Source organism: Amaranthus tricolor, chromosome 7, assembly GCF_026212465.1.
Source record: "Amaranthus tricolor cultivar Red isolate AtriRed21 chromosome 7, ASM2621246v1, whole genome shotgun sequence".
NCBI lineage: Eukaryota > Viridiplantae > Streptophyta > Magnoliopsida > Caryophyllales > Amaranthaceae > Amaranthus > Amaranthus tricolor.
In genome coordinates this window covers 5,026,477-5,047,269 of record NC_080053.1, presented here as the reverse complement: position 1 = coordinate 5,047,269, position 20,793 = coordinate 5,026,477, and the positions used below count along the sequence as shown (strand labels likewise).

The 20,793-nt window shown below is 33.8% G+C and overlaps 2 protein-coding genes across 4 annotated transcripts; both read right to left on the bottom strand.

Annotated features, from left to right (window-relative positions):
- Positions 1-383: 383 nt before the first annotated feature.
- Positions 384-5,981, bottom strand: LOC130818898 (protein ENHANCED DISEASE RESISTANCE 4-like). Of its 2 annotated transcripts, none has more exons than XM_057685153.1 (3): positions 5,526-5,981; positions 3,894-4,030; positions 384-3,642 (listed from the first exon to the last, which is right to left on the bottom strand). In XM_057685153.1, exons 2-3 carry the CDS (start codon positions 4,012-4,014, stop codon positions 752-754), a joined length of 3,012 nt encoding a protein of 1,003 aa, XP_057541136.1. In that variant the 5' UTR covers positions 4,015-4,030; positions 5,526-5,981; the 3' UTR covers positions 384-751. The 2 variants fall into 2 exon arrangements, with proteins under 2 accessions (XP_057541136.1, XP_057541137.1); XM_057685154.1 differs by having other exon boundaries at positions 5,568-5,981.
- Positions 5,982-16,051: 10,070 nt separating this feature from the next.
- LOC130818897 (protein NETWORKED 4A) lies at positions 16,052-19,830 on the bottom strand. 2 transcript variants are annotated; one of them, XM_057685152.1, is made up of 3 exons: positions 19,699-19,830; positions 18,189-18,306; positions 16,052-17,684 (listed from the first exon to the last, which is right to left on the bottom strand). In XM_057685152.1, exons 2-3 carry the CDS (start codon positions 18,262-18,264, stop codon positions 16,297-16,299), a joined length of 1,464 nt encoding a protein of 487 aa, XP_057541135.1. In that variant the 5' UTR covers positions 18,265-18,306; positions 19,699-19,830; the 3' UTR covers positions 16,052-16,296. The 2 variants fall into 2 exon arrangements, with proteins under 2 accessions (XP_057541135.1, XP_057541134.1); XM_057685151.1 differs by having other exon boundaries at positions 18,189-18,303; positions 19,699-19,796.
- Between the last annotated feature and the right edge of the window lie 963 nt (positions 19,831-20,793).

Below are 20,793 nucleotides of genomic sequence, written 5' to 3'. Positions count from 1 at the left end.
TTTTGTGCAATATACATTTGTTGCAATTTCCTAGGGACGGGAGAAGTATTTTAGCAATCTTTTTTATGATTTAGTTTTCTAAACTCATTGTTGCAATTAAGTACTCGAGGCAAATAATATAATATAATGTCAAAAGTCTAGGTCAAATCAGTCTTCTAATGTCTTGCTTTCGCCTCCTTCATCCCTAAAAACTGTGTTCTTCAACAATCTCAGTGTGCAGCTGCTGTCCGGCCCTCACGGTCACCCAAACAACCACCTTTATCTTGCCTACGTCTTCTAAAAACAATACTCCCTTTCCCTTTATTCCATTGAAATGCAACATTTAAGCTTCCAACGTGACTGATTTATAGGAGATACGTTGCATTCTCATTGGGACGGATATAATATAAAAAAATCTGGTATATATCTGACAATTCTAAGTAACAAACAAAAATTTGTACTCCTACATATCAAATCAAATATATGTTACAAATAGCTCTTTCAACTATACTAAACCTCATCAATAGCAAACAAATAAAAGTATTAATCTTCAACTATCTACTTGACTACTGCTAATCAGATGATTTGCAATTATGGATGTTGAGTTCCGTAACATTGCTATGCTCCTTAGTCCTTCCTCTTTCAAGTATCAGGAAAAAAGAATCTGTGGCAATTCGTACGCTGCTACGTCTATAACTATCGATCTGTTTTCTTAGCTTAAGAACTTAGAAAAATCCAATCTCTTACTCTACATCATCATCTTCGTGTGCAGTTATAACAAGTCTTTGAGCGAAGGGTAGCCCATCAGCCTGTGAAGAGGCGACTTACTCCTAGAAGGAACTTTCCAGGTTACTCTTAGTGGTATTTCCCTAGCAGTAGGTTCAGTATCATATAATACCTCCAATGTCTCTCGATTACTCAAGCTTCCATGGATGAGCTCTCTTTTATCTCGACCAGAAGCACTTAAGGAATTTTGTGAAACAAACCCTCTAACGTTTGCAGAATTTAAGCTACTCTGACGAGAGTGATTTGCCTGAGATTTCTCAATGAAATTGATATTTCGGTGAATGATAGTTTCACAAGGAGCAAACGAACCTTCATTTTCGAGGGAAAATTCTAGAACTTTAGAGCAAGCACCACATTTCAGCTTGTGGATTTCTCTTCTGCTTCTTCTAGAAATGAGAAAATTTGTGGGGAGTTGTAGAATGTTGAAGCAGAAATTGCATGTGATGAATGGAGTCCCACCTGCTATGGGACGGAACTGTTTTTTCACTGCTTGTCGTTTCTCCCTCAAGTACAGTCTCCTCCTGACCTGATCTTTATGCCTCAGATCATCAGAGATGGATAGTGTATCATGACCCCAAGCGCAGGACAAGTCTGACCCCAAATACTGAGGTGGGCTTGTCAGGTATGAGTCGTAGGGGTCCCACCTAGTTTCCCAGCTGGGACCCATGTATGCCCCTGAATGGTAATAAACTCCAGGCGGGGGTAGTTGGGCAGACCATATTCGATCATCAGGGTAGCGATGCATATATGAGTTCCTCCCACCGAAGAGTTCTCCTGAATATTGCATTTGAGGGAGGGTCCCACTTTGCGTCCAGCTCTCAGCTCGCCTCCACCTGTCAATGAAATCATGATAATTTGGTCTGTCATTAATTTCTCCTGACGTTTCGCTGTTGTAGTACATGGGAAGAAACTCCTTTTCCCTCAAAAAAGGAGCTTCAGAAAATTTCCTTCTGCAAAGATGATGATGCATCTGATAACTTGAGGGCTCATCATGCAAGGCATAACTGGAACAGCTACCTGTTTCATATGTCATTTCAGAACCTTTTCGGTGGTATGGAACCCTACGCACGAAGCTATCTCTATTTAGCGTACACGCATTGTTTCTTTGAGAATTTCCATTTCCTTCTAGGGGTCCTTCCTCTTTCACGCCGCGTTTCACCTTCTGGTCTATTGGCAATGATGATGAACTTCCGTCTTGTGTTGGAACTCCTGAATTCCTTCTAGTACTTCTCTCTTTCAGTACGCTCCCAACTTCACTTACGATATAATCAGCATTATCTAACGAGCTGTTTCCACAATGAAAGTCTTCGGAAATCTTGGGAGTACCCATCTCCTGAGAAGCTTTTGAATCTGTAGCACTTGAAGGAGTAGTAACATGATCCCTTCCACAAACTTCTAAGCCATCTTCAGTCCCAAATACTGAATCAACATTCAAGACCTGAGTTGCTTCAGTTAACGATGAACCAGCACATGAAAGCTTTACACTTTCGAGTTGATCCTTAATGCCCTCTACTAAATCAACTGGATCAGAATGATTGTGTTTTTCATTGCCTAAATTCTCTAATTCATCGAGTTCATTGGAATCATGGTGATGAATCTCAATTTCTGCTATATGATGCAAGGATTCCTCCTGAAGGTGCATCTCTCTGATCTCGTCAGACAATTTCTGATCTGAAGCATCATGTTCTGCTTGACAATCAGAATGCACCGGCTCACAAATTTCTAGATACTCAATCGATGAAGAGGTATCACCGATGGCAGAGTTTTCATATCCAACTTGCTCGATTGAACCCGGACCTTTTTCTTGTTCCTTGCCTGATACTGCAACTTCTGGTTCATCTGCATCAAGATACTTGACCTCTTTTCCTGATGTATCCGGATGAGAAAGTTTTTCTATGAGATGAAAATTTCTGGTCTCACCAGATATTTGTTGATCAGAAGAATCATGTTCAGTCAGATTTTCACAGTCAAAATGGGTAGGAGACTCGGCACACGATGAAACATCTTTGGCAGAGTCACCATTATTAACCTGCTTTTGTTTTTGTTGATCCTGATGAGAGTGTTCCTCTAGGAGGTGCATCTTGCTGGTTTCTTCAGGAGCATTATGTTTGGAAGCAAGATATTCTTCAGGATACTCTACCGCCGGAGACTCACTCAGGGAAGAAGCATCATTGCCAGAGTGCACACATCGTTTCAGCTCTAGTTCATGTTGATCATCCTCATCTTCGGTTGATTCCTCTTCTGTAGTAAGTTGCTGCAATTCTTTGTTCTCCAGTACGTGTGAATCTTCTACTTCAGATGTTTCACCAATCACGATTCCTAACTGATGTTGATAGGGATTCTCTACAGAAACGCCATCACACTGTTCATCTTGACCATTGTCATCTTCTTTCACCGAATTGGCTAAAGAAAGTTGCTCAGTTTCTACGTTTTCAAGGACAGTAAGATAGTCATCAACTTGATTCTTTGGATCAGATTGTTCGTCGTCTATTTCCCCAATTTCCTTAATATCTATGAAACTAGTCTCCTCCGACAACACAGTATGTTGGACAGAATTGGCTGATCCTTTCTGATCAGACTTACTATGATTTCCATCAAATCTATTGCCTCTTTCTCCATCCTCCTCATTCTCGAGGATATCAGACTTCTTCGACACAGAGTTACTATCCGAAGAAATGGAAGTTCCATTCTGCTCAGAATTCCTTAAATCACTGACAGGAGCTTGACCCTCTGAATGTTCACCAGAAGAGCTTGATCTTTGACTTGAACCGCTAGATTCTCCACCATTACGAGCATAAGTGACACCATTACTCCTACCGACATTTTGTTCAAGTGAGCTCAAAGCTGTGTTTCTATGATGACCTTTGTAGTTTTTAGCTGCAATGAACATTAAGTGTTCAAATCTCAAAAAGAAACAGAAGAAATATCAATGTTAAACCCCACTACCCTGTTCCATTCTGTTCGAACGGTTTGACTACGTAAATAACACAGAGGCACGGGCAAATGTTATGGAATTGAATCTCAAAGCATATCAAGAACAAAACAACAAAATCGAAACAAGACTGACCATACAATCAAATTAAGTGAACATAAAATTTGTCCCTTAGGAGCTCGGTTTGATGGTTTACCTTGTAGGATAGTATCACACCCAGCACAAGTGTATAGAGAAACGTGCTCTGGCTCTTGAAGGAGGCTTGCACATTTCGGACATCTAACTAATCGACCTTGTGGATGCTTCTTATTAACCATGCTTGTTCGGTTATATCTGTCACCAAGAAAAATTGAACAAAAAGGTCATGGTTGTGCAGGAGGAATTCAAAGCACAATTCATCATAAAGCATATAAATACTTTCCATAAATTAACAAGGAAACTCATGAGACTACATGGTTTACAAAAAATGGGGAATATACAGAAAAAATCTCAAAACTAGTGTTCTGATTTCTAAATTTGTATACGAAATAAGAACCAAACATGACCATAGAAAGATTTTTCCAAGTTAGCAAACGTCCCCTCAAAATGGCAAATCTGTAGCTCACAGTCTCATTTAGCCATAAGAGGTAGGAAAACATGGCAAACTCTTAAATTTCTTGACATACACCAACAAAGTCCTAGATCTAATTGTCTATTGTATGGAGTAGTGGGGAACATGATGCTAATGAATGTGAAGCAAATCATTGTTATAAAAACTAGGCAATGGAAATTCATATCAAGATTAGCTATTGAACTAGACCCTTTTACAAAGAAATCCAACCCAAATAAAAGAAATCTATACAACAGTAATAAAAGAATCATAGTGAGTACTATAGACCAACAATAACAATAAGTCGGTGAAACATAATTTGCTAGTTAGTTCACCTTTTAGATTTGTGATTTGCTTAAAAAATTCATTTTTTGATTTGCGATTCACAGGGGAATTAACGAATCACGTGACACTAAGCTCAAGCTCGGTCTATATGACCTTACTCTTACACTTATAGTTATTAAAAATAGAGAAGAATATGAAGGGAGATTAACACACCAAAATTCATAAAATCAAAATCCCATATTGGTATATGGGTTTAAGTATCAGAACCAATATCAAAAAAAAAAAAAAAACAATTGTTTAATGATCCAGTAATGAAATGGAAGAGAATCTAAGCAGTATATAAGAAAAATGGAATCTTTAATGCAGCCAAAGGAAAAACAAAGAAGAGATTTGAATTAAAGTGAGGAATACTCCACAATGCTACAACTAATCCCACTTTTTCTTTATTGAGGAGTTGTTGGGGAGGATTGCAGTATCCATTGCTTTTTGTAAAGCAAAAGTGAATGCAGCTGAACTTGTCCCAATGTTTTGAAACACTAACACAACAATTCATATTACTCCATGAAACACAAACTGTAAGATACTCTTATAATAATAGGCGTATGATATGAAATCATAGTCATCCACAAAAAAGGGAAATCATTGCTAAAAACAATTTGTAAATTTGCACCCTAATAAACACCAAATTGAAGATACTGCACCAACTTCAATCAAAAAGTTTGTAAATTTGCACCAACTATCAGCTGCTCTTTTACACAATCTTTATCATTAATTTAATTAAATGAAGATAAACCCAGATCAAGTTTAAGCATAATAAATTAAACATTTAAAATAAAAGAGTATTTAAAAGGCTAAATTTAGAAATAATTAAAAAATGGATGATCAAAAACAGGAAACAAATTATGAATAAAAAGGAAAACATTTTGAAATTAAAAGAGGAAAAAATGTAAGAACCTTCAGAGGAAAGAATTAGTCTCTTAATATTAATATCCTTACTTGTCTTCAACCGTTCAACGTCAAGCTCAAATAGTCAAAATAACAAATACTTCTTCTGCAAGGTCAAATTGCCCATTTTTATTGATTGGGTCCTCTCTTCTCCTATCCTCTGTATTTTCATGACCAATTATTGTAATTTCTTTTCTTTTTATCATGATTTTTTTGGGGGTATTTTGGTTTACTTCTAAATGAAAGTTTGGGTAAAGAAAAATATGGAAATTATTGGGTTGATCATTAAATGGTGTTTTGTTTATATAAAAAAATAGTTGTAATTTGGGATGTTTATTGGAGTAGTATCTCTTGTCTCTTGTTTGGTTTCCTACAAAGAAAAACAGAGAAGGAAAGAGGATGAGAGTGGGAGAAAGAAGAATGAAAGTTGGCGGCTTTAAGAGGTTGAAAGTGAGGGAAATTAATGGTGGGGCACTTGGGTGGCCCAACCTGAACCGGCTAACTGACGTGCTTTATGGGTTTCCGTAGAAGATGGACTAATAACAACTCAGTATCACTCCTCGTCAATTTACTCTATGATTAGTATACTAGCTAATAGCTAGGTTGCACTAAAACGGACACGGACACGATACGGGTACGGAAAAACGCCAATTTAAAAATGACGGACACGGAGACACGAAAATGGTAATATAATAAATATATCAAATTAAAGATAATTTAAAGAAAACCAAATAAATAGGTAAATTTAAGTTTAATAATCACACATCATCCATATGACATCCATCATCATTCTCCGCTACAAAAGTAGTTTTCAACTCGGGCTCATCGAGAGAAAGATCCGCCATGCCAAGACAAATAGAGGGAAGGGAATTCGAGTGACGAGTGCTTCTGCTTCAGAATTCTACTTATGAATTATGTATTCAATTTTTTTATTTTTATTTTTTTTTTAAAAAAACGTGTCCTTGACTGCTTGCCGTGTCCATAGCCGTGTCCCTTTCGTGTCCTTGCCGTGTCCGCGTGTCCGGAAAAATATTAAAATATTGGACACTTCATTTGGCGTGTCGGACACGGATTTTCGCGTGTCCGTGTCCGACACGGAACACGCCAGTCCAGGGACGTGTCTGTGTATTCCAGTTTATTAGTAGTATTTTCTATGATATAAAAAAAAAATTTTTTAAATCTTGTGAGAGACTGTTTCTTTAAGAGATTAATTCTAATTAGGCCGATTCATTATACATTTCTTAAAATATTATAAGTATGTATAGATAATTAAAATATTGAAAATAAGCATTAAGGATGTATGTTATGTAAGCATTAAAAATATAATAAGTAAACATTAATCTTTAATAGGTTGAACTTATGATAGATCCATTTAAAAAAAATCTCGTCATTTGAGAATTCATTTTCAAGTTTTGATATTTATTTTATATGCTCCATATATCATTTTCTCTTGACATTCTTGTTAAGTTCTAACATTTATTTTATACAATCTGGTATTCACTTTATTAATTTCATTTGATTTTTGATATTGTTCATTATTCACTTGCAACTTTTACTTTTTTTTTTATTCTTAATCTATAAGTTATAACATAGTCAATTGAGATCTTATTTAATTCATTTCAATGCAAAGCTTATTAATATTAATTTTTTATAATTTTTATTTATATACAATTAGAGATATTAATAATAAAACTATTACATTAGTAAATGTGCCCAGTCAAATGGAACTATTAGGATGGATACGAGAGAATATGTATCATTTTTCTAAAAATTGAACTGTATCAAAATTTTCAATCTTATTTAAACAATTAATTTTTTAAAATTAGACTCCAAAATGTAAAATCTCTCTTTATTTAATATGATATTTATTATATTAAAAAATAAACTATTATAATTTTTCATACTTCCTTCTGCTAATTACTTGAAATATTAAGATTTTGCATTATTCATTTATCTTATTAATATAATTTAGTTTTTAATCTATAATTTAAAAATATAATCAAATAAAATCTTATTGAATTTATATCAAGGTAAGGATTATATTTATTAATCTATACTTTTTATATTTTTTATTACGCGTAATTAAATACATTAAAGGTGGAATAAATATGTTGAAGTAACTTAAAATTCTAATATTACAAATAATTTAGGAGAGAGTAGTAAGGACTTCGTCAGAACTCAGCAGTCAGCACTCATTCTTATGGTCCCCTAACTCTCAAGTCAACCATTTTTTTTATTTCTATATTTTTAATTAACTAGTTTGGGACTTTGGGTACGCTTGCATTGGTACATTATTAATCAAAGTTTGCAATTAAATATTAATAGTTTTTTAAAGACTTTTATTTTGGAAATTTATATTAATATTAAATGACACTAGTAGTAAAATAGTGTTAAAGAAGTTAAGTTGACTAAGTGGTTAGTGCATGCTTTGACTTTTCAAGAGATTAAAGTTTGAATTCTTGTATAACCAAACAATTAAATTATTTTTTTCACAAAAAAAATTAAGGGAGGAATAGCGCTTGGTAGCGTTTTTCATTAAGGTCATGCTTGGATTTGATGTAAATATTTAAGGAGGGAAATAAAGTCAAACTAATGAAATGAAAGCAAATAGAGATGCATTTGAAGTAGTTGAGATAGTTGTGTAGAAGGTAAAATGAGCATGAAATAAAAATAATGAAGAAAAAAGAAGATGATTTCCCCTAATATGGAGGTAATACATTCCTCCACTCTCCCCTAGGATAAATATTTACCCCACAAATTTAAAAGCTTTCTTCATTTTTCATTACTTTAAAACCATTTATCCACCTCTATAACAGTTAAATTTCACTAATTTCTCATTTATCAACTTTGTTTTCTTGTTTTGACTTTTTTACCTCTTAAATATTTACACCCAATTCAAGCATGCCCTAAGTGTAAAACGCTGTCTTTGACAGTGTTTTTAGTCTTCCACCCAAAACTCAGTTCCTAGCCTATTAAGGTACAAAAAATAAAAATTAAAAATATTAAAACTAAAAATTAAAATATTATTTAAGTAAAGAAAAATATAAATATTTCAATGATACTAATATTATTCTTAATTTATACAATAAAAGTCAAAGTTTGACTTTCATTTTTGAAACTTATTTCCATATTAAACCACATTAATAGTAAAATAGTTTCAAAGATTCTAAGTTGTTTTAGTGGTTAATACATGCTTTGAATTTCTAGGAGACTAAGGTTTAAATCCTTGTATAAGCACCAAACTTTCTAATTAATTTTTTTTTCAAAAAAGAAAAAGAATAGGGTTGAGGAAAAACACTAACAAGGGTAGCGTTTTCCATTAAGTGTAAAACGTTGTCTTTGATAATATTTTTCCTTCCACTCAAAATTCAGTTTCCAACCAATTAGGGTACAAAAACGCTGCTCTTAACAACGCTTTTCTTATAAGATTATTTTTCCAAATAGTTTGGAGTGACACTCATTTGTCCAAATACTTTGAAATTGAAGCTTAAATGAAAAAGTTTAATTTTTTTTAATTAAATGTCTTCCTTTTTATGGATTATATCAATTGCCATATTTTTTCTAATTTCAACTTTTTTATCTTATTTATTATGTCTATAGGATTTGATTATTAATTATTAATTATTTATATAATTGTCATAAAAAATTTATCACTTTTTTTCTTTAATTTTTCCCTTACACACTTCTTCCATGTTGCGCCTCTTATTTTAAAAAATTAAGGATTCATTGCCAACTAAGCTTGAAATTTAAGCTTTTTAAAAAAAATAGCTGCAAACTTTTTTTTAACGAACAACCTTCAAATTTATAAATACGACATCGATATATTTACTTTATCGGATTCAGGTGAGAGGACCTGCTAAATGACCATTAACCAAGGTAATAACCTTTGACTTTCATTAAAATTTATCAAGCTAACCTAATTACACTTAATTAGACCCTTCTTCCCGATCTCTCTCTACCCCTTTCCAATCACCACCATTGCCCCATCCCAACACCACCATTCCCCCACCCTAACGCCAACATGCCCCCACCCCATTAACCCAATTACCCCAATTTCTTAATTGCCTAGTTTTTAAAATAAGGTTTTTAAAGTAAACCCTAATTCAATTTGTTTAGCAGAAACTAGGCACCATCCATAATCATCATAACCTGGCATACATTTCAATGCTTCAATTTGTGCTTCAAGAAACTTAGTGTACTTCTCTGCTTCATATAACATGGCTGTCGTTTTCATTGTTGTGCTTCAAGAGAATACCCGAGTACGTAGTGTAGTCGTCAGTTGGCATACTATTGAATCTCACAAATACAATAATTCTTGGTTAATGGCATTTTTCAAATGCTCTTCAATTCGGAGCAGGGAAGATATGGTTTTAGTATTTTAGGGTTTTCTATTTTATTATTAAATTTCTAAAATTATTAGAGTAATATATCATTTTTCTCGAATAATGTGATGTTAATGTTCTAATTTGTAGGGTTTTCCCCAACTAATGAAGTCTTCTCCTTATGGTTGGTTAACATTTTCGGATTATATTGAGGGTCAACAATTTCTAATTTTTAGCAAAGCGTGTAAAGCGTGTTTTAGTAAAGCGTGTTTAAAAAGGATGATCGTGACATTTGTTTTTATTGAAAAAACTCTTTACGATAGGTAACATAATAAATTTAACAAGAATCTTTTTTTTTGTCTACCAAGTAAAAAAGTTAAAAACTTAAAGCCAGTAAACGAATAAAAAACATTTGTCCATCACATGAAAACGTCAAAATTTCAAGGTCACCACATGAAAATTTTCTATTGTGGGCTCTCCCACTCATTTTTATTTATATTAAATGGAAAATGAAGCAAATAAAGCAACTATAATATTTACTTATTTAGCAATATTCAAAAAACAGAAACAGCAGAATTATATACAATTACACTCTCAAAATTGTTGACACTCTTCAGTTGTGTCCTTTATATTTTGCACTGTACCATATCTATTGTGCAAAATTTTTACAATGTTGACTGTATTATGGTGACATCTAGGCATGGCCACGGGGCGGGTTACCCGGAACCGAACCGGTCCCGAACCGCTTGGAACCGGAACCGTTTGCGACAGGTTCCGAACCGCCCCGAACCGCGAAACCGCCGGAAAAAGTTGCCGGAACCGTGAAACTGCCGGAAAAAACCGTCGTGAACCGGGTAAAAAACCCGCGGTTTGGAACCGGAACCGGTCCAACGGTTCCATGGAACCGGTTCTGGAACCGGAACCGGAACTGGTCCGGTTGAACCGGCTCAACGGTTCCGTGGAACCGGAACCGGGACCGGACCGGTTGAACCGGCCTACCGGTTCCATGGAACCGGTTCGCCAAAACTAGCCGTTTGTTACCGTTTTATAGCCGTTGCACTTTACTCTATATATACTCATCACTTTCAATCATTTTCATTCACAACTCATCTATTCTCCTACTCTCTCTACTTACTCTCTCTACTTAATTATTTAATTACGCAATTATTCTCTTAATTACATAATTAGTCTTCTAATTATTTCTTAATTTAGTTAGTTACATAATTAATTATTTATTTATTTCTTAATTCTATATTTCTATTATTACTTCAATATTATCAATCATGTCTTCATTTTTGAAAAAAGCCACAAAAAAAGTTACTAAAGTGGCAAAATCATTAGGAGGTTCCAGTTCCTCCAAAAGAAAGGTCACTTCTACTCTGTCGGTATCAACAACACCCTCCATTAGTAATTATAATTATGAACATAATTATCCGGAAGGGTACGACCCGGAGTTACATAATTATGCAGAAGAAGTGGAAAGAGATATACAAATTGATGAAGAAGAAGAACAAGAAGAGGAACCAACGACCCCAATTGGGATACATATATCTCGACAGTCATCAACAAGACTACATGAAGAACAAGGAGAACAACAACAACAAAGACAAGCTCGTGGTAAACGAGTCAATTTCCAAACTATCGGTTAGTTTTATAATATTATTCTTCAAATTAATTAAACTTTAAATTATTTATTTATTTAATTATATTTTTATAATTTTAAATTATTTATTTAGATGAAGATGAACCAGTAAGACAACCTTTTCCGGCAATGCCACCTCCTAGTAGTAGAGCTGTTTCACATGTGTGGTCGTATTTCACAAAAGAACCAACCGAGAATCCAGATATTTTCTTATGCACTTGTCAAATTATTGAAAGTCAAGGAGTAAAGCCCTTAGTTTCATACAGTTTCACCAGAGGTAAATACTTTTTAAGTTTTTTATACATACATAATACATTCATACATTATATATTCATATTTTATAAACATTTATTTATTGTATTTTGTGAATACGTGTTAGGTGGTGAAACGGGATCTTTTAACAAACATTTGGCAAAGAAGCATGGAATCACAAAAGAAACTCACGCAGCAAGCGGCAGCGGGACCACAAGTGGAAGCCGACAGACACAATGGGACATTCCCAACACAGGTATGCCTTTTAGATATAATCGTAATGACATGATTGATGAATTTTCTAGGTATGTAATTTGTGATGAATTGCCTTTTAACCACGGTGAAAGTAGGGCATACGAGCGTCTCACTAGACAACAATTGCAACCACAATATAGAGCAATCCCTAGGAGCACTCTTAAAAGACGCACAATTAAATTATACGAATCAATGCGCTATGAATTAGTTGAAATGTTTAAATCGTTTAATGGTAAGGTTAGCATAACAACTGACATTTGGTCTGCTCCCCCACATTTAGAAGCTTATATGTGTGTAACAGCACACTGGATAGATCGAAATTGGATTATTCAAAAAAGAATAATTGCTTTTGAGACAATGCCAGAAAGACATACCGGTGAAAACATAAAATATAGATTAGTAGAGATATGTAGAGAATGGAACTTATTAGATAAAATATTTTGTTGTTCAACTGATAATGCAACCGCAAACATTAAATGTATAGAACTTTTGTTTAACGAACCTGCCTTTAGTTTAATCCTTGGGGGTAGCTTATTACACATACGTTGTTGTGCGCATATAGTTAACTTATCTTGTCAAGTAGGCATAAAACAATTAAGTGAATTATTAGAACCAATTAGGGATATAGTGAAATGGCTTAGGATCGGAAAGATAAAAAGAAGATATAAACAATTATGTGACCAATACCAACTTAAAAAAGTGTATTGGTCATTAGATACTCCTACACGTTGGGGCTCAACCAACGATTTATTAAGAAAGGCGATTGCTTATCGCCCAGTAATAACACAACTATATAGTGAGTGTACAGATAGTTTCATAGCTGATGAAACTTGGGAATTAGCAATAGGTGTACATAACATATTAGAAGCGTATGACCACGCGACTAAGATTTTTTCTTATGTTTATGAACCGAACGTTCACTTAGTAATAAGTGAATGTATTACTATTTTTTATCATCTACTTAAACATACACATGAAGATACTAACCCACAATTAAGGCCGATTCTTGCAGATATGATGGAAAAATGGAAATCATATTTTACCGATTTTCCTTATATTTATGGAATCGCAACCATTTTGGACCCACGTTTTAAAACTGAGGTCCTAACTAAAGTAATAGGATTTTATTATCAATCGTTAGATCGCCCGTCTTCTGATGTACAATATTATGTAGGAACATATAAAAAATATTTAGTTGAACTCTATGATTTTTACGCTAGTGTATATAACCCGAAACGCGATATGTCTAGGCGTGCTAGCGTTTCGGCTCGTCCCACTTTCTATAATTCAGTAATAGCTAACATAATGACTCAAGATGATAGTTTTGTAGGATCTTCTTCTTCCTCGACCACATATTTAGAACTAGATAGTTATCTTAAACACCACTTTGAAATAGACCCAAGTGTCTATAATATTTTGGAGTGGTGGAAAGAAAAATCTGTTAAATTTCCCATTTTATCGAGAATTGCAAAGGATATCCTTGCAATTCCCGCGTCAACTATTGCGTCGGAGTCTGCTTTTAGTGCAGGTAGAAGAGTTTTGGACGAAAAGCGATCTCGTCTTGCTCCACATAGTATTCAAATATGTGTTTGCAAGAAAGATTGGGATCAAGCGGAGATTCGAACACAAGGACTAAGGAGCGATGATGATCAAGACGACGATGATGATCCATGGATGATGATGGATACAATTTCATCATCGTCAGGAGGAGAGTCAGCGGAAGCATCTAATCAACCACATGATGATGACGAAGACGAATAGGATCAATCCGACAAGCGACAACGATGAATCAACACTCAACAACTATAAATAAAAGGTATGACAAAGAACTACGTGGGCTTTGATTCCTTCGGGATACGTAGGCAGCTTAGTATTCATTTGGGTACTAGGTTCAAGTCCATTTTCTCCCTCTTTTTTTATTAATCATCTTTATCGACATTATCATTGATTCGTTTCTTATTAATTTATTTTTTTCCATTCTTTTTAGTAAATATTTCAATAACGATGACAACTTGACATGCAATGAATTTCGCTAATAATCAAGTAATCATCAAAGGTACGTCCGCGATATTATAGTATTTTTTTATTATACAAAAATTTAAAGAAAAAATTAAAATGGAACCGATGGTCCGACCCGCCCGTCCCGTGAGTTGGAACCGCCGGAACCGCCTCATGAACCGCCAAGGAACCGTTTGGAACCGCCCGGAACCGGAACCGGAACCGGAACCGTTCGCGACAGGTTCCAAATGGAACCGGAACCGGATGGAACCGGAACGGAACCGGACCAACCCGGACCGTGGCCATGCCTAGTGACATCATATCTATTGTTGACCGTTTCATCATGATACTTTATTATGAGTTCTTACTTCTTTAAGAGAACTTCTTTGTTTTTCTTCATCAATTAATAAACATAATCTAGACCTAAGAAAGATTAGCTTATATTGAGTGAATCTCGTTATCTTTGTTATTGTTTGATTGCATTGATTTGCATGTCTTCTGATTGATCTCATAATATCTTGAATCCTTGAATCCACAACAGTTCACGATTCATTAGTTAGTAGTGCTAACTTAGCACAAATATAGTTATTAGAATTCCAATTTTTATCCACGATTCTAATTTTTACGATCCTATGATTTAAAAATAGTTGATCGATTCGGATTATATGTAAGATCTTAATGTGGTAAAATCGTGCGATCCTACTTAGCTCAATAATTTAGGTGGTAGGATCATAACACAATTTACGGTCCTACGATCTAACGATCCAATCCTACAAGGGTAGTTTTAAATTTCAATCATAAAATATTTTCAGATAATCAAGATTTTAATTATGTATAAATATATATTTTTAAAATAATTATATCAATATTAATATATAATTCAAATTTTTCTTGATTTGCAGTTTAAAAATAATTATTTAAAGTATTATTTTTCAAACTTAATAGATAAAGTCAAATAAGTTTTTACTTACACCTTAAAACTTAAAAATGAACAAATATAACTGATACTAAGTATAAAGCACCATTAATGAATATTTTAGGATCACACAATCCTACGATCCCAATCTATCGATATCGATCATACCCCTTCTACGATCCTTGGTAGTATTTCGATCCTAATAACCTTAAGCACAAACATCTAAGATATAATCAATATGAAAATAATCTTATTCAAAAGATCCAATCAAATAAGAAGAAAATTTGAACAAATAAGCAAATTCATATAAAAAATTTTCAAATTAGGCATGGAATAAACAAAATTTTCAAAATAAGCACGAAAAATCTTAACCTGTGATTTGAATTTGTTCACTGTCATTAACAGCGAATAAAGAAGGCTGGTTAAAAAATAACAAGTTATTCGCTGTTAATGAAAGAAAAAAAATATTTTACTTGGTCAAACATAGTCAAACCCTTTGTTTGCTGTTACTAACAGCACAACGAACAAAGACTTGACCTTGTTTACGAGGTTAACTTTGTATGCTATTACTAAAAGGGCCAAAAACCTAAAATATTTATGAAAAACTATAGTCCAATGAACGATAGACCAAACAAAATAATCATACAAAAACCAAATTAAAATTGTAAGTATTTGGTTTTTAAATGAGAAAATTATAATTTTGGATTTGAAAAGCTAAATAACTTTTAAAAAATGTCAATAAGAGCTGCATGGATTATTTTAAAAGACTATTGTGTAGCATAAAGACCAATATACCAATAGGTTAAATATATAGTTTCTGAAAAATTATTTGAAAATTTATGTATACCATAAAGAATCAAACCGCAAACTCTAAGTATTTTAACCATTGTCACCATTTAATTTGCTTCATAAATACTCACTCTTGTTCAACATATTAGTTCCATTTGACTTTTAACACTGTTTATCAACCACTTTTAACTTAACATAGTCAGGTGGGATCTTGTTTAATTCATTTCAATAAAAAGATTATTGATATCGACTTTTTATATTATATAATCATGCATAATTAGTGATATTAATACTGAAATTATTGCGTTGGTAAATATACCCTGTTAGGTGGGACTAATAAGGTGAATAGAAGGAAGTATTAAGCTTCACCCACTTATAGCTACTACATATTATAGTACAAAATAAGAAACCAGTTTTGGATATTTCTCCATAGAATGGACAATGACTGTCAAAGCATACAACCTAAACAGGATGAATATAGTTTAACTATACTATAACTGAATCACATGAACAAAAAAACATTACAGGCTGAACAAGATGGTAGAAACTAATCAAGATTAATTGACAGCAATATCACACATATACAACATAGTTCATAATGCTTCCTTATGCAGCCATAACTGCAGACTGCTTGCACTTGGTGAAAACTTGACGGAGTTCATGGTACTCATTTCTGTAGTATTCCAACGAGAAACAAAGCTGTCGAATAGCTTCTCTTTTCTCATTCGCATAATCATGAATAACACCTCTTTGCTTCTCCATCTCTTGGTCTTGATCATGTACTTTCAATCTCAATTCCTCCACCAGTTTTTCTGTGTTCTCTGATTCACTTAACAGCTCCCTGTGTTCGGTATTCATTTTGCTGATGCGCTCCTCCATTTGCAGCATATCAATCTCTCGAGCATTCAGTTCAGCAACCAGCGTCTGCACTTTAGCAAGCACTTCATCTTTCTGTGCCATAAGAGTGTCATACTTCAGATTGTTAGCATCAAGGTTCTGGTTCAGAGTCTCGACAACAGAACTTTGTTGGGATAACTCGATCTTTAACTGTTTGATCTCGTCTAACAAAGCAGTTTCTCTTGCTTCGTGCGACTTTCCAGCCTCAATCTTTTCACTTTCATATTGGTTTATCTGCTCCTCTAACACTTTCTGTTTCAGCTCCAAAGCATCTTTTTCTTCATTCAGACAAGAGATTTCATACTGGAATTGTGTCCTGTCGTTGGAAGCGTCTTTATGGGCATCATCTAAGGCAAGTTTGAGCTTCTCAATTTCGCGATTATAATCATCTAAATCATTTTTAGTCTTGTTAATCATCTCTTGGAGCTCAGAAACCAGCCTCCTTTCCGAACCCAGCTCAGTTTGTAATTGATCAATGCTTTGGTTGGCCAGATCTAGTTGATGTTGAAACTGATGCTGACCTTGTTCAAGTTCATGTCTAAGATCATGCTCCATTTTGCCCATGTTATCCTCACAAATTCGAAGTTTCTCTTTTGAAATCCCAAGCTCTTCAACTAGAGTCAAATTCTCGTTCTTCAACCTTGCAATTTCTTCTTCAGAAGATTGAAGCTTGTTCTTCGTACACTTGAGCTCAACCTCATAATTAGCCACTTTTTCAAGCAATTTGTCATAGAGTTCTTCCTTCTTTTCTTCAAGCATAACTTCTCCATCTACTTGATTGGTTACGTGAAGTTCTTCTTCCATTCCATTGGTGTCGAACTCGAAGTTGATTACCTTAGGCTGAAGGTCTTCATCGCTGTTGGCATGCTGGTCAGATGTTGCAGATTCAGCATCTGATGATGATGATGACGGAAAATTTTCAGAGCCTTCTTTAGAAGACATGTCAGTACTTCCACTAATAAAGCTTGAAAATATCTCTGAGGTGTAACTTGGGTGATCATATTTTTCATGTGAAGCAAGCTTTGGTTCTGGGGTTAGAAAAGGATATTCTTCATCTGTAAAAGACCCAGGTACACCAAAAGGCTCTTCTAAATTGCCTGTGAGATGAAAAGGCCAAAGCCAGATGATAGTTAATTCACGACGATGCATAACGAATTACCAAGCATAAACAAAGCTATAAAGTACAGATTTTTATGTGAAATGATGAATTGGTCAGATCAGGTTCGAAAGATTTCGTGTTTTAATGGGATTTCAAGAACTCGGTTAAATTTTGATGGATTCGGGTCTGGAAAGATTTACAGGTTACTTGCCAATTTATGTCAAGGTCTATGAATTATAATTCTTGATTTTCAAAAAGGTTTTCGAGCTTTCAATTTTGATTGGCTTTTCTTGATCTGTTGGGTTCTTGATGGTCTTTAGGTTGAAACTTTTTGACTAGTCTATTACCTCTGGTTTTTATTAGTTGCAACAGATAGTTACATTTCATTTCTCCTCACAAGATGACAATATCTGTAACAACTAAAAGAAACCAACGGAAGTATTTGCCATAATTACAAGGTAGCTTGAAATATTAAAGAGAGGATATACCAGAAGATAGTTACCTTGAGGTTTAGATAGGGTAATATCCTCAGCTGAAAGGTCATCCAATTGCACATTGGGAGACATGTTTTCTGCCATCACAAACGAATCCTAGTTTGATCCTCTCGGGCAGCACAACTACTGCATCATATGGTAGAAATAACAAACATTTAGAAGGAAATCAAGTGTATGAACTACATCAATTGATTTCAAAAGGAAAGGAAAATTCAATCGCATACCAATACACTTTTAATAACAAACAGAAAAATAGTGTCATAAGAGACTACTGAAGAATCCTGTTTCTAGGCATTTCCACCAATTGGAGAAACCAACATTTAGACTTCAGAAATGCCGAAGAATAGGTTGAGCATAAAGTAAGTGTGACAACATAATCAACAACACGCACACATAGCCATAGTTATCAAACCAGTATACCATTTGAAAGTAAGATCCGATGGGGGAAAGGTAAGGCACAACCTATACCAGTACCTCTCCAAAGAGAGGGCCAGAGAAAAGTGGTCAAAGTTAGCCCAAAAAGAGTCCCACAGGTAACCAACAAGAATTGCCAGAAGTACCGAATGATTTTGGATGTTCGAAGGAAATCAAACAAAAGATTGTCAACATATGCTAATATATGCGAATGGCGAATTCTAGAAACATAGGCCAAATGATCCAAAATTGTACAACTTAATCAAATTGAATCACAGATCCAAAAATTGATAACTTAGTAAACTCACTAGGATCAAAGCAAATCAATTGTATGAACAACGAACACACTAAATTCAACAAAAAAAAATCCAAATGTAAACCCAAAATTTCAAAAAGATGAACACAATTCAACAAATTCAATAACATTAGTGTTAAGATCTCATCTTTATCAAAAAGACAATCTCTGATCATCATTTGCATCCTTCCTCATTTTCTTTTTTTTTTTTAAAAAAAAAAACTTTATTCACATGAATCAAACTGTATTCAGGCACCCACTATAACTGAAAGCCACCAAAAAAATCCAAACATATTACGAAAAAAAAAGAATTTAGTGATCTTTTGGGACTTGGAGAATTAGTTTAAAAATATCAACATAGGGAATTTCAAATATTAAGCCTTAAGCAACTTCCAAAACCCTATTGCCCAATAGATGCACACAATTCACCAAATTCACAAACGTTGTAATTAAAATACAATCTTTATCAAATAAAAAATCATAGATTATCAATTTCATTCATCCCCATTTTCTAAATCACAGAAACAACTTCATCAACTAGAATCAAACATCGGTTCAGACACACACCATAAATGAAACCCTCCAAAAAAATCAATATGAATTACAAAAAAATCTTTAAAAAATCCTTCCCCATTTACTAATTTACAAAAAAAAAAAAGAAAGAAAAAAAGAAAAAAAAAAAAACTGAATTCATAAGAATCAAACATCAATTCAGACACTAACCTTAACTAAAACCCTTCCAAGAAAAACCCAATAAAAATTTTTTTTAAAAAAATGAAAACCATCTTGAATTCCATAAATTGGATTACCTTTTCTTGAAATGGGTAGCGAGATTGTTAGAGATGAACTTGTTAGAGAGAGAAATAATGAGAGAAATAAAAGAGTAGGAAAGACGAGAACAAGAAGAAAAGGGTTGATAACAGAGTTAAAGTAAGAGGCCCCAGTTTTTGAGGGCACATGTTTTGCCGCCTTTTCTGTCTAATTAAATATTTTGAGATGTTTAAAATAAATTTAATAATTTAATATTTATTTGATTTTTTAATTGAATTTAATTTTAATTTAAAATAAAAAAATAAATTTAAAATTAACATAAACTTAAAGTTTGTTTTAAAATTAAGGAAAATTTACCCAGAATAATCCAACCTATTCACGATTTTCCTACAATAATCCCAACTATCAATTAACCATGAATAATCCGAACTTAGGAGTTTCTTTGCCTTGGGTACACCCGGGTGACCTGCTACCTATTGTAGCAAGTCATTTTGATATAAAAAAAAAGATAAATATTTTTAAAAATGGAAAATTTACCCAGAATAATCCAACCTATTTACGATTTTCCTACAATAATCCCAACTATTGACTAAATGCCAGAAAATTACCTGTTTCGCCGGTAAAAACAAGAGCAACAACAGCACAGGTTAAGTGAGTCAATAGTTGGGATTATTCATGGTTAATCGATAGTTGGGATTATTGTAGGAAAATCATGAATAGGTTGGATTATTCTGGGTAAATTTTCCTAAAATTAATCAGAAATATTTGATTCGAAATCGAGTCAATGACTTGAATGGACACTTTTGTAAATTTAAATTCAAATTTCAAAATAAAGATAGAAGGATGTTTTTGTAAATTTAAAAGGGCTTCATTAATCCATTTCCATCTTCTCGCATGAAAATGATGGATTTGTCGCTTTGTTTGAAGACCGGCGGGAAAATCCATACAAATAAAGCCTAAAACGGCGACTATTGGGCTGTTGCTAATGGGCCAGTGCAACGATACTGATGTCTTCTTCCAGTTTAACCCAAGTGCCCAACCCATATTATTAGATTCGAATCTAATGTTATTTTTCATTTTTATTAAATTAAATTATTACTCCCTCCATTTCCTATAAACATTTTCACAGAAAT

Bases quoted from the DNA above. Each gene is read 5' to 3' on its own strand.
- LOC130818898 (XM_057685153.1), bottom strand. From the start codon at position 4,014: ATGGTTAATAAGAAGCATCCACAAGGTCGATTAGTTAGATGTCCGAAA. The intron at 3,643-3,893 runs GTAAACCATCAA...TGTTCATTGCAG, and splicing joins GTGTGATACTATCCTACAAG to CTAAAAACTACAAAGGTCAT.
- LOC130818897 (XM_057685152.1), bottom strand. From the start codon at position 18,264: ATGGCAGAAAACATGTCTCCCAATGTGCAATTGGATGACCTTTCAGCT. The intron at 17,685-18,188 runs GTAACTATCTTC...TTCATCTCACAG, and splicing joins TACCCTATCTAAACCTCAAG to GCAATTTAGAAGAGCCTTTT.